Source organism: Bufo bufo, chromosome 4, assembly GCF_905171765.1.
Source record: "Bufo bufo chromosome 4, aBufBuf1.1, whole genome shotgun sequence".
NCBI classification, from domain to species: Eukaryota; Metazoa; Chordata; class Amphibia; order Anura; family Bufonidae; genus Bufo; species Bufo bufo.
Window position 1 is genome coordinate 13,813,558 of NC_053392.1, and position 14,842 is coordinate 13,828,399.

At 48.4% G+C, this 14,842-nt stretch overlaps 1 protein-coding gene across 1 annotated transcript; it reads right to left on the bottom strand.

The window, feature by feature from the left end:
- Positions 1 to 1,319: 1,319 nt before the first annotated feature.
- Positions 1,320 to 7,808, bottom strand: LOC120998373 (zinc finger protein 501-like). The gene is made up of 2 exons (XM_040429042.1): positions 7,709 to 7,808; positions 1,320 to 2,482 (listed from the first exon to the last, which is right to left on the bottom strand). Exons 1-2 carry the CDS (start codon positions 7,806 to 7,808, stop codon positions 1,383 to 1,385), a joined length of 1,200 nt encoding a protein of 399 aa, XP_040284976.1. The 3' UTR covers positions 1,320 to 1,382.
- Positions 7,809 to 14,842: the final 7,034 nt, after the last annotated feature.

Sequence of the window (14,842 nt, forward strand, 5' to 3'; positions counted from 1 at the left end):
AGACATTTCCTTAATAAAGTATATTGCAAAAATGATTCAAGTCATTGGCTCTGCACAATATTAAAAAAATTCTCATGACAGTTACACTTTATGGAGCACCCGATTCTACCCATAGGTCTTTGTACATGATCTCCATGGAAGAAAAGGAAATAAAACCTCCCATATAAGAGGCCAGCAGACGGTGCGGCCTCATTCACACTTGAGCAGTTCGGTCAGAATCCTGTATCAGAAATTGTAAGAGAATCCTGGAATTAGAACATAATATAGAAAAGCAGAATGGAAGGATTTACACGTCTTCCATGTTCTAGAGGTGCTCCTAGTTTTATCCGACAAATCCTGATATAAGATACTGACCATAATAAATGCCTGCTGGAGTTTTTTGCCAAAGAGGTTTTTAAACTATAGAAGAAAATGTCAGATTTGTCTCTTGGTTAAACAGATTAGTATGAATTCCAATCGAGTCTTGTTTTTCCACACTTCCATCACCTTTATCTTTATATACTGTATGAATGAAGATCAAATATCGATATGTCCATATATGTTACATAGCAGTCCACATGGGAGGTCCTTCCTCCTTTACTGTGTCCTCTGGATTCCCTGCAGTGTGGTTGGAAGTAGGAATATATTAAGAAGAAGCAAGGTTCATGGGGGCTTCATCTTCACTGCTCTGACAGGCAACTCTTCTTCTCTTCCTCATATCCACAATGCTTTTCCTCCACAGATCCTGATCACTGTTGACTTCAGGGAAATATCATTTGGGTATTTGACAGATCCAGGCTAATTCCATCCAAAACATTGTCCATTTAATATCTGTGAATAACCTGATCGGCTAAAAATATTTTTTTTTCTGCTAACCTTTCTCTTCTTCCTAACAAGAGTATGGTTTCTTTTTTGTGATCTCTCTGAGTAGTTTCAAAATTTGACTTTCTTATAAAGCATTTTCCACATAAAAAAATCTCAAATTATTTTGCCCCAGGGTGAATTCACTAATGTGTAACAAGAAAATGTTCTACAGATAAATATATAAATAGAAGTAATATATCAACAGTGAACATGACTATGGGTTCTCTCCTGTGTGACTTCTTTGATAAACCTTCAGGTTGTCTTTATAAATAAAACATTTCTCACATTCTGAACATGAATACGGCTTCTCTCCTGTGTGACTTCTCTCATGCTTAGCAAGCTATGATTTATATATAACATTTTCCACATTCTGCACATGAATACGGCTTCTCTCCTGTGTGACTTCCCTAGTGAACCTTGAGGGTGGCTTTAGAAGGTAAACATTTTACACTGTACATGTAACTTTTTCTCCTGTGTGAATGTTGTTTGAGTTGGTCTTTAGTAATAAACCATTTTTCACATTCTGAAGATGAATACTGCTATGCTATGTGAGTCCTCTCATGTTTACGAAGATCTGATATAGTTTTAAAACTTTTCCCGCATTTAAAACATGAATATGGCTTCTCTCCTGTGTGAGTTCTCTCATGTTTAATAAGATCTGATTTACATGTAAAACCTTTACCACATTCCATACATACATATGGCTTCACTCCTGTGTGAATTCTCTCATGTATAACAAGATCTGATTTAATTGTAAAACCCTTCCCACATTCTGAACATGAAAATGGTTTCTCTCCTGTGTGATATAGCTGATGTTTGGAAAAACCGGATTTATCTGCAAAACATTTCCCACATAGTGAACATTTAAATGGTTTCTCTCCTGTGTGACTTCTCTGATGAACCTTGAGGATGTCTTTAGTAATAAAACATTTATCACACTCTCTGCATAAATATGGCTTCTCTCCTGTGTGACGCCTGTGATGTTTAACGAGATCTGATTTATTTGTAAAAGATTTCCCACATTCTGGGCATGAATACGGCTTCTCTCCTGTGTGTATTCTCTCATGCTTCACAACTAGTGATTTATATGCGAAACATTTTCCACATATTGAACATGAATATGGCTTCTCTCCTGTGTGAATTCTTCTGTGGCTATGAAGACCTGAGCGTTGTGTAAACTGTTTTCCACATTCCCCACACTGATATTTTTTACCCTCTTTCTGGCCAGTACTTGTGGTTGCAATCTGTGATTGGTCAGCAGAAGGTTCCTCGTGTTCGAGCAGCTCATATGATAGATCTGTACTGTGAAGTCCTGGATGCACATTATAGGCAATGAGGTTTTCTCCTGAAGAGCGCTGCCCGATATCTTCAGCTTCTACTTTATAATCTAGTGATACATTTATGAGGTTTTCTCCTGAAGAGCGCTGCCCGATATCTTCATCTTCTACTTTATAATCTAGTGATACATTTATGAGGTTTTCTCCTGAAGAGCGCTGCCCGATATCTTCATCTTCTACTTTATAATCTAGTGATACATTTATGAGGTTTTCTCCTGAAGAGCGCGGCCTGATAGCTTCATCTTCTACTTTATAATCTACTGATAACATGAAGTTTTCCTCAGAGTCCTTATTGGAATTTTCTGTTAGGATAAAAAGAATATATATATATTTTTCAAACCATAAAGTAGATAAATATATAACCTTCCTATTAAGTTGGAAACACGTCAGTCAGTGCTCCTAGACAATTTTGCCAACTGCGTGAAAATTTGCCAAATATCGACAAAGGGCGTGGCCTAAGATGTGCCATCTAGCACCAAAATTGCACAACAATTCTAGCATACAAATCTGTCTCAAAATAAGCCAAAATAAATATTTGGTATAGAAAAGAACTATCTAGCCCGGCCACAGGTTTATCATCCAGACACTGCGCTTGCTCTGCCTAACTGACATTGAGAGGACAGGTTTAGGAAGAGTTACTACTACTGAGAGAAGAGTGTGGTAGGGGGACCAAGCCCTGAGAAACACGACAGAGCAAAGCATGATGGGTTTGGTTAGAAAACCCTGCAGAAAGCTGATGAAAACAGGAAGTTCTGCATGTAAACATCCTGCCAGGAAGCAGTGAAACTGAAAAATGGGGAAGGAAAGTGATCATGAAAAACAGGTATATGGGTCAAAAATATGCAGCATTTGAGTTTTTTTAGACCAGAGATCTCGCCCTCTATATCTCTCTGCAATGTTTCAAGCATCTTCTCCCTTGATGCAGTAAGATGTCTAGCTGCTGCCTATAGGAGGCAGAAAGTGGCTTCATCAGATCCACAGACTGAGCCGTTCCTTCATGAAGTAGGAGATCCAGTGAAAGGCTCCCTCAAAGCAAGATTCAGCTGAGAGTCATTATAAAGTTTATTGAAATTAGATTGCAGATATTGAAAAGATTACAATGAGTTCCCATTAACAATGGGTGAGAGACATCTCCGAACCAGGGAATCTCCCAAAATGTGGCGGCCGAAGATTAAGCCACAGAGGAGTGTTCAGTGACAATTTGGCTTCTTCTTTAGGGGGACAATTTAATAATAATACCATATTTTAAGCATGACCAACATCGGCTCGGGGAGGTTGAAATGGACAGGACCAAGTCCTTGCAAGAGTAGATCCCTCAAAACTCGATCAGAATCCAACCCTCTACATACCAAACACAAGGCAGGATTACAGTCTGAGGCAGTAACCACCAGTGACCATTAATAATCGGTTAGCCAGGTAATGGTGACAGAAGCTTGGAAGGGCCAGTCCCCCCAATCAACTGGTAAGCAGAGGGTCTCCACCCTGAGTCTAGGAACAGATCCCACCCATAGTATTTCCAGCATCTGCTTACAGGGACTATGAAAGAACTTCTGTGGGATCCACACAGGATCTTGTCTGAGGGACAAGCTGGAGATGGCAGGAGTGGACCACCACAAGTCACATTGGATACTTGACTACCTCATAGAACGCCCACAGTTTGTTAAATCTCGAAGTTGTATCTCTGACAAGCTGATCTGCAGTATGGGGGCACCACAGGGAACTGTGCTGGCACCGTTCCTATTCACCCTCTACCCTGCAGACTTCTCCATCAACTCCCCAGGTTGCCACCTACAGCAGAAGTTCTCTGACGACTCTGCCATAGTGGGCCTTATCACAGACGAGGACGACTCAGAGTACAGACAGGGGACACAGGATTTTGTGGACTGGTGTCAGCGGAACCAGCTCGAGATCAACACGGGCAAAACCAAGGAGCTGGTGGTGGATTTCCGCAGACACAGGCCCTCTGCTTTGGTTCAGGTGAACATACAGGGAACGGACATTGAGGTGGTGGACTCTTATAAGTACCTGGGTGTTCACCTGAACAACAAACTGGACTGGAGCCATAACACTGATGCTCTTTTTAAAAAGGGTCAGAGCAGACTCTATCTGTTGAAGAGACTGAGGTCCTTTGGAGTGCAGGAGACGCTCCTAAACAGGGCCGGCCTTTGGGGTGTGCGGGCTGTGCGGCCGCACAGGGCGCCATAGTAACAGGGGCGCTGGGCGGCCGACAGCTCGCAATGTAATCTGCGGCAGGCGAGGCTGAACTTGTGTTCTCCCTCAGGGCGCCCCCTCCATCTAGCCCTCCCCTGTCTGACCTGATTCGTTCCTCCTCCCCTGTGCCTGACCTGCCTGCTGCCCCCGCCGCTGCCAATAAGAAGAGACAGGAGGAGGAGGAGGGGAGGGGCTGTGGCCACTGCGCCACCAATGAAGATAACTGACCTGAAATACAAATACAGGAGGCGGGTGCCGGAATCAAATAGCCGGCACCCGACCTCTGTGACAGGGAGCTGCGATCAGCTGCAGTTGAGTTAACCCTTCAGGTGCGGTACCTGAGGGGTTAACTGCCGCTGATCGCAGCTCCCTGTCACAGAGGTCGGGTGCCGGCTATTTGATTCCGGCACCCGCCTCCTGTATTTGTATAAGAAACGTTGGTGGCACAGTGCGGCCCCCCCCCCCCCAACACCCCAGTATAAGAAACGTTGGTGGCACAGTGCGGCCCCCCCCCCCCCCCCCCAACACCCCAGTATAAGAAACATTGGTGGCACAGTGGGAAGTGCCAGTGAGGGTTAAAAAAAAATTAACTCACCTCCTCCAGTTGATCGCGTAGCTGCCGGTCTCCTGTTTTCTTCAGGACCTGTGGTGACGTCACTGAGCTCATCACATGGTCCATTACCATGGTGATGGATCATGTGATGAGCACAGTGATGTCACCACAGGTCCTTTGACAGGTCATGAAGAAAGAACAGAAGACGATCAATTGGAGGAGGTGAGTTAATTATTTTTTAACCCTCATTGGCACTGCCCACTGCGCCACCAATGTTTATTATATTGAGGGGGGGCGCACTGCGCCACCAATGTTTATTATACTGGGGTGTTGGGGGGGCGCACTGTGCCACCAATGTTTATTATACTGGGGTGTTGGGGGGGGCGCACTGCGCCACCAATGTTTATTATACTGGGGTGTTGGGGGGGGGGCGCACTGCACCACCAATGTTTATTATACTGGGGTGTTGGGGGGGGCGCACTGCACCACCAATGTTTATTATACTGGGGTGTTGGGGGGGGCGCACTGCACCACCAATGTTTATTATACTGGGGTGTTGGGGGGGCGCACTGCGCCACCAATGTTTATTATACTGGGGTGTTGGGGGGGGCGCACTGCACCACCAATGTTTATTATATTGGGGGGGCGCACTGCGCCAATGTTTATTATATTGGGGGGGCGCACTGCGCACAACGATGGGTTAGGGAAATTTCACAGCAGAGTGCGCATGCGCTGGGAGCCTCGCCGGCGGTTAGGGTAGGGAAAAATTATGGGCCAGTGCACAGGTGCGGTGATCGGATGGATGTTCTCAGCTGGACACCGGCCGACACTGCGCATGCGCTGGGAGCCTCACCAGCGGTTAGGGTAGGGAAAAAGCACTGACCCGTACGTAATTTTTCCCTACTCTAACCACCGGCGAGGCTCCTGGCGCATGCGCACTCTGCTGTGAAACTTCCCTAACCTGTCGTTGTGCGCCTGCGCGGCGCTGCACACCTCCTCGCGTCATGTCCGGTGCGACTGGAAGTGACGAGGGTAGGGAAATCTCACGAAGTAGGGAAGTATAACATTACACCGGCCTTTGGGGTGTGTGGGCTGGTAACTACTTGGTTGGATAGTCAGCCAGCCTATGCCATGATGCCAGCAACAAGCAGTGTTTTGTTTTTTTTTTGGGGGGGGGGGGGCGCCACAAGGTTAGCGCGCACAGGGCGCCTGAACACCTAAGGCCGGCCCTGCTCCTAAAGACCTTCTTTGACTCAGTGGTGGCATCAGCCATATTCTATGGTGTGGTTTGTTGGGGGAGCAGCTTATTTGTGGCTGAGAGACAGAGATTAGATAAGCTCATTAAGAAGGCCAGCTTTGTCCTAGGTTGTCCCCTTGATCCAGTGCAGGAGGTGGGTGACAGAAGACCTCTATCAAAATTAACATCATTGTTAGACAATGTCTCCCACCCCATGCACGAAGCTGTTGTGGAGCTGGAGAGCTCCTTCAGTGACTGCTGCATCCTAGGTGCACCAAGGAACGTTATCGGAGGTCCTTTCTCCCAGCAGCGGTTAGGATTTATAACCACCCAGAAACCTAGTAGTGAATTTTTTAAGTAAATTCTGTGTTATGTTTTTCTTGTATTTTACTCTTTAATTTCTAACTACCCTTATTTTTGCTCCTGTTGTAAATGTGATTGCTTCTGTTATGCCAAAATTTCCCCACTGAGGGACAATAAAGGGATTTTCTTCTTCTTCTTCTTAATTATGGAAAAGATACAGAAATGTTGACAGGAACTTCAATCTAAGTAAATTGATTATATCTAGCAAGGTAAAGCCTCCATATCGAGAGGTGGGTCTTGTGTATCAGCTGCAGATAAGGCCGTGTGTTCCTTAAAACCTGTAATAGTCTGAGACATGAAGAGTCAGGAGGGAGCTCTACATCTACTGCAAATAGTGGGGGGGTGGAGAGCTCTGCTGTCCTGGGCATCTAACCAAAGAGATTCTATCAGGAACACACAGTCGAGTCTCGTTATTATGACATTTCCTACTTTCTGCATCGGCAGCGTGTAGCTCATGAAGGAAGTCATGTGTGGTGAGCTGGCTTGGTGGGTATGTAAGGTATGAGATAGGCCGCCTGCACATATTTTGGAGCCTCCGCAGCTAGAACACTCCGGGCCGTACATCTACTGCTAGAAGACACATGTCCGCTCTGACAGGACCACAGGCTGGAGGAGGAGAGAGAAGAGCCTGGTGATCCCACCTTCTTCTCCGGTCACACATAGCACCTTGTGTCTTCTCTGCTTGTGGAGTGACTAGAGGATCCCAGACATGAAGGGAGGAGAACTACTGGAAAGTGACTATGGAATAAGGATGTGTTCACACCACGTCTGAGCCTTCCATCAGAGGTAGATATCAGGAGGGTTTCCTAACGTAGATCTCTGATAGAAGGAGGTGACGTCTCCCCTGTACAGTCCTATCATTCTATATAGTCACACAGGGGCAGACGTCACCCATAAGCCCCATGTATACAGCACGGCGCAGGTTTTCCTGCAGGACCCTCTGTATAGAATAGTGTCATCTACTGTACCGGCCGATGGAGGCCAAAAGGACACTATATCTGTCAGGAGGATGGAGCCTATGGAGAAGTGTGATGTATATGGGAAATGTAGGCTCTAACGTGATGTGACCGGGAATAACATGTGGAGCTCCTACATTACATGTCATTACACACGTGTACACACTGCACATGACCGGACTGAGGCTCTAACACGGCCTCTTCTCACCTCGTCTCTTCTTAACTGGTGATGTCAGAGGCCGGGGAGCCTCCATCATGGCCTCCTTGTACCGATCCTGGTGTCCTTCTACATACTCCCACTCCTCCATGGAGAAATAGACCGCCACATCCTGACACCTTACAGGAACCTGACAACACAATGACACCGTCATCACCCAGACCCCTCCAGTGCTGTTACTGGAGAATTTCCCAGCATTCCCAGCAGTGTTACCTCTCCAGTCAGCAGCTCCATCATCTTGTGGGTGAGCTCTAGGATCTTCTGCTCATGTATCAGGGGGGGAGGCTCTGTGATGGGGGTCCTGCTCCACCCTCCTGACTCATGGATGATGGGAGTTCCCCCCGATGTCTTCTTCACTATGGTGTAATCCTGTGGATGGAGAGAGACACTTAGGGAAAGAAATTCCTTCCTGACTCCAGATCTACACTCAGAATCCCTCCCTGGATCATGGCCCCATCTCCAGTAATCTAGTCACTAGAAGATGGAATATTATTACCCTCCAGACCTCCAGGCCCCTTCTGGACTCTTCTAGAGAATCCCCCATGACTCCTTCCTCTGGCAGAGAGCTCCATAGTCTCACTGCTCTTACAGTAAAGACTCCTCTTCTATGTTGGTGGAGAAACCTTATTTCCTCTAGACGCAGTGGAGGCCTCCTTGTTATAGTCCAGTATCATCTAGATGTCAGACTAGTGGTAGAAATCCTCCCTCCAGGCCACACTCCGGCCATCTCCTCCTCTGCTTCCTCTCCTCCTGGGTACAATGTGCCTACTTACCTTCTCATGGCTCCTACAACATGACTATTGGTCTCCATGATCCATCACTGACCATACTGGGGGCTGATCTTCAGGTTCTCCATCACTTGGAAGGTCTGGAGGCCGTTCTCCAGGACCCTGGACTCTTCCTATCACTTCCTATGATGGATTCTCCTTCCCGATGTCTGACTTGTTACAGAATAACATAAAGAGGAGAGAAATCTAGAAAAGTTTACCTCTCCGCTCAGCAGGGAGATGATCTCCAAGGTGAGGTCTAATATTCTTCTGCTGATCTCCTTCCTGTCCATCCTTGGTGGTCATTCAGGAGAAGAGGAGAGAACTGGAGGAGCTGGAGGCTTCTAGTACTGCAGGCGCCTTTATGAGGAGAGGAGAGGCTGGAAATCCTCCAGGGACAAGAGCATTAGTGAGATCCAGAACCGCACTTACTGCTCCTGGAGAGACCCCGCTTCTCAGAGCCCCCAGCACCGGGGATAAAGGGGGATTCTGGAGAAATGGCTGATACCAGAGAGAAGAAGAGGCTCCAGACACCACAGCAGTGACTACCGACCAGGACCTGCTCTGTATCTGCTGCACTGCAAGAGCTGAAGGACCTGGGATGATGTCACCGTCATGTGATCAGTGCAGGAGGCGGAGCTCAGCAGTGGAGAAAAGTGGTAGAGAAGGACCTGGGATGATGTCACTGTCATGTGATCAGTGCAGGGGGCAGAGCTCAGTGGTGGAGAGAAGGACCTGGGATGACGTCACTGTCATGTGATCAGTACAGGGGGCGGAGCTCAGCAGTGGAGAGAAGTTGTAGGAAAGGACTTGTGATGATGTCACCATCATGTGATCGGGAAGGGGCGGAGCTCTGTAGTGGAGACAATAAGTGGTGGTGAAAGACCTGGGATGATGTCACCGTCATGTGACGGAGGCGGAGCTCAGCAGTGGAGAGAAGTGGTAGAGAAGGAGCTGAGATCCTGTCACCACCATGTTTAACTCTTGAATGTACTGGGATGTAATGCTCTGCAGGGTCTGGATATAATGGGGTGTCCTCCTCCTACCTCTGCTATCAGTCTGGACACAGTGTTACTCGGCTCCTCCTCTTCCTCAGTATTTAGTACAGGAGGTTGTTTGGATCTCCTATTGTGGTGGTTTCCATTACGGCTCGAGCTGTAAGAGGAGACGTTCCAGCAGATCGCTCTCCTGAGCCCCTAAAGGGGTTGTCCAGGGTCTGTGTCCTGAAGAGCGATTGTAAATGTCAGATCACTGGAAGGTCTGACACCCTGCACCCCATCGATCCACTAGTGGGGGAGGTCTAAAACCCTGCACCCCATCTATCCACTAGTGGGGGGGTCTGACACCCTGCACCCCATTGATCCACTAGTGGGGGGGTCTGACACCCTGCACCCCATCGATCCACTAGTGGGGGAGGTCTAAAACCCTGCACCCCATCTATCCACTAGTGGGGGGGTCTGACACCCTGCACCCCATCGATCCACTAGTGGGGGGGTCTGACACCCTGCACCCCATCGATCTACTAGTGGGGGGGTCTGACACCCTGCACCCCATCTATCCACTAGTGGGGGGGTCTGACACCCTGCACCCCATTGATCCACTAGTGGGGGAGGTCTGACACCCTACACCCCATCTATCCACTAGTGGGGGGTCTGACACGCTGCACCCCATCGATCCACTAGTGGGGGGGGGTCTGACACCCTGCACCCCATCGATCCACTAGTGGGGGGGTCTGACACCCTGCACCCCATCGATCCACTAGTGGGGGGGGTCTGACACCCTGCACCCCATCTATCCACTAGTGGGGGGGGTCTGACACCCTGCACCCCATTGATCCACTAGTGGGGGGGTCTGACACCCTGCACCCCATCGATCCACTAGTGGGGGGGTCTGACACCCTGCACCCCATCTATCCACTAGTGGGGGGGGTCTGACACCCTGCACCCCATCTATCCACTAGTGGGGGGGGTCTGACACCCTGCACCCCGTCGATCCACTAGTGGGGGGGTCTGACACCCTGCACCCCATTGATCCACTAGTGGGGGGGTCTGACACCCTGCACCCTATCGATCCACTAGTGGGGGTTCTGACACCCTGCACCCCATCGATCCACTAGTGGGGGAGGTCTGACACCCTGCACCTCATCGATCCACCAGTGGGGGGGTCTGACACCCTGCACCCCATCTATCCACTAGTGGGGGGGGTCTGACACCCTGCACCCCATCTATCCACTAGTGGGGGGGGGTCTGACACCCTGCACCCCATCTATCCACTAGTGGGAGGTCTGACACCCTGCACCCCATCTATCCACTAGTGGGAGGTCTGACACCCTGCACCCCATCTATCCACTAGTGGGGGGGGGGGGGTCTGACACCCTGCACTTCATTGATCCACTAGTGGGGGGGTCTGACACCCTGCACCCCATCTATCCACTAGTGGGGGGGGTCTGACACCCTGCACCCCATCTATCCACTAGTGGGGGGGGTCTGACACCCTGCACCCCATCGATCCACTAATGGGGGGGTCTGACACCCTGCACCCCATTGATCCACTAGTGGGGGGGTCTGACACCCTGCACCCCATCTATCCACTAGTGGGGGGGGGGTCTGACACCCTGCACCCCATCTATCCACTAGTGGGAGGTCTGACACCCTGCACCTCATCCATCCTCAGATCTCTTAATATTCCTAAACTTCCTGAAGACCATGGAGATGTGGGGATCAGCAGAGGTGCTGGTTGTGATCGCTTCCTCCCCCTGTAATAAGACCCCCTATGTGATTATTCTAAGTTCTGAACTGGTTCCAGCCCTGACCCAGTTATATACAACATGCTGACATAATGGTACGTGGACTTGTTCCTGGATTCTACAACCATCAGCCAAGCCTGTAACAAGGATTGTCCTCTCTGCAGCCATCTCGTGCTGTCTAGTAGACTGCAGGCCGCCCCGATCTCCAGAGGGGGTTTACCAGGAATAGACTGTTCATTATAAAACATCAGGGCAGAGGGAGCGTTCCCAACCGCTGTGGAGCCTCCATGCTGAGAAGACACTCAATAAACTTTCCAGGTCCTGTCTGAATCTCGCCCTAGAACATAGTTTGGGCCTACATTTCATCATTTTATTTGATGCTGGACCACACTCGCAGTGAATGGCCGTCATGCCCCCTATAAGGACACAAGGCCGGACAGCCCCCGCTCTCAGATTTCCTCCAGGCATTGCTGACAATGTTTTCTTAATTACAGGAAATCTGGTAGTGACCCTGCCCCCGATTTTGCAAGATCTCCTAGAAATAGGACAACTTTCGGTCAACCTTTAGTCAAATCTGAAGCTTTAGTTCTGAAGAGTCGAGTAACACAGAGATGACCGCCAGCTTTCCATTGCAGTGACATTCAGTCTCTGACTTAGGTGTTGAGATCATCAAATCACCCGGTAAACTATACACTGCTAATGATTGGGCCTCCACACGGTCGAGTCCCATTATTCTGTTGCTGTACTCCGCTGTTCCCCCGCTTATCGCTGCGGTCCCGGGCGCCGCGCTCAGTGGTGACCTGTGGCCGGTGCTTCCCATTTCACCGCTGCGGTCCCGGGCGCGTTGCCCAGCGGTGGCCGGTGCTTCCCATTTCACCGTTGCGGTCCCGGGCGCGGCGCTCAGCGGTGGTCGGTGCTTCCCATTTCACCGTTGCGGTCCCGGGCGCGGCGCTCAGCGGTGGCCGGTGCTTCCCATTTCACCGCTGCGGTCCCGGGCGCGGCGCTCAGCGGTGGTCGGTGCTTCCCATTTCACCGTTGCAGTCCTGGGCTCTGTTTCTGGAGGTGTTATTGCTTCTGAGGATTCGGCTCCACAGCTTCCGCTCAGCCCTGGACACAGCATGAGGTCGGCTGGTTTCCTGTTACACTGCTCTAAGGGCGGAGCGCATCACTCCCTGGGCTGTGTGGGTGAGGTCAGGCGACCTCGCTGACCAACTCTGGCTCTCCTGCAGGTACTAAAGTGGCTCAGCCCCCTTCCCAGATGCCTCAGTGTCAAGGTCCTTGAGTTTGCTGGTTCCTGATACTCTCGTGTGCTCCTGATCTATACTTCGTCCCTAGACTCTGCTTTTCGTCTGATCCCTGCCTGCTTGCTTAGTCTATCCTGTTGCCGACCCTGATTGCCTGACCTGTACCTGTGCCGCCTGCCCTGACCTATTGCCTGTCTACCAAGTCTTTGCCTTATCCTTTGGTCCTATTAACGTCTCTGCCTGCCTGACTATGCTTGTACTTCCGGTACCTACTTAGGTACCTCCTGGTCCGCCTGGACCAGCTGCCACTGACTCTGGGATTGCTTGGCAACTACCCTAACGGCTCAAGTCTATCCTCACCATCTGAGGCTCTACTGAAAACCAGGTAGTTGCTTAAACACGCCCCTCCAGCCAGTCAGTGGCACAGTGGGTTCACACCCGCTGATCCGTGACAGTACACTGAGGCCATTGGCCCCTCTGATCATCCCCAGCCTGTCGTCCAGGAACCGTTATGTGAAGCAGCCAATAAACGTGCAGGTAAGTACTGCCATCACTGTAATGCCAGTAGCCATGTTGGCTGCTGGCATTACAGTGATTGGCTGGCCGGAACGCGTCATCCAGTGCTATATAGCACCCGATGACGCGGGTTCGGCTCATTGGGAGTCAGGGAGAGCTGCTCTGAGGAAGGGACAGACAGTGTAGGGAGTTTGTGATCGCAATATATTCCAGTGAATAACGTTTCAAAGACCCAAAAGTCCTTTGTGTGTGGTTGGCAGCAATTTATTATAGCAAAGTAGTACTCAATTATTTTTTACATACTTTGCAAAATAGCGATTCTTTTGTTTTATAGAAGGTGTCTGCAGTGACTTGTGACATCTGTGAAGCAATACCGTGTGTGTGTCAGGGGCAGAGATGGGAAGAATAATAGTGAAAAAAAAATTTTTTTTCCTCATAATCTATCCACATTTTTGCTGTAAACGGTGTCATCCGTGAGTTGTCAGATCTGCGCTGCAATACCTTGTGTGGTTGTCAGGCCCAGATATAGGGAAACAATTATAATACAGAAAACACAATTTTTTTTCCCCATAATCTATCCACATTTTTGCTGTCAACGGTGTAATCGATCAGAAAAACAGTGGTAGGTTGTGGTGGCTCACTAGCAAGTAGTTACGGTATGGTGCTACAAGCTCATATAGAGGGAATCACCCCACGCTCTCTTAAAAGGCAAATGTAACAATAGAATAATGAGCGAGCACTCATATACTTGGCAACCAGATTGACATGTGCAGAAAATATTTATTAAATCCCCATAAAATATAAGTAATAAAATTTATAAGAACAATGTAGCAATAATATACAACATTACAGTCACATATATTGTGGTAGATATGATCGATACTCTATTCGATAAAAGTATATTCGATAAAAATATTCGATAGATTGAATGGTAGAAAATTCAATGTTGGAATATTCGATACCACTCAGTAGTGTTGATAAATTCAATAATATATATCACACCAGAAACTTCAAGTATTGTCCAGATCTTATATGTGCTGTTATTTGGGAAGAGGGGGTATTATCTTCTAGCGCTCTATTCCAATTTGGGAAACTGAATGTCACTGAAAATGCTGTAGGTGTATTCACTGGGAGCGCAACATGTTCATAAAGTGTCCACAGGAATCCTGATAATGTGAGAAGTCTCTTATAGCATATCCTTTTAAGGTCGATATGAGCTTTGAATTGAAGAAAACTTTAAATCGATATTTGGCTTACCGTCTAGCGTCTGCTGTCTCCCTATTGCTTCAATGGAGCTTTAAATATTTCCCGGCTTATTCAGTCGCTCCATACAGCAAGCTGGTTTAGATTTCGCGGGAGTTCCAAAGATCGCAGGAGTTGTCACTCTGTTCCGCAATTTCCTTTGGTGCAGCTTTCGACGATAAGAATAGTTAATCCTTTACTGTAGAAATTTTCTTCTGTATGGCCATACAGTATTATCGGAGGCTTTTCAATGCAGGTACATCACTTGTTTCACCATACGCGTTTCGGGTAGATTCACTCTCCCTTCCTCAGTGGTCGAGTGTCTGCCTGCTCTGCCTCCATTTTTATCCATTCCTTAATTGCTTCCCAAATCTCGGACACCTGTTGTTCATGCTACTCCCAGTTGGCCAGGGAATCCTCCCACATAATCAGGGGATAATTCTATACAGCCTTGATTTATTTTTATTTTTTTGTGTCTTTTTCTTACTTGCGGTTTCCATGCGTTTTTTTTGGGGACACATGCATTTTTTGGCCCAGATGTCCCAATTGGTGTGATATGTCATTGTGTGAAATATAAACTTGATATCTGATTGCTAACACTTATAAAATG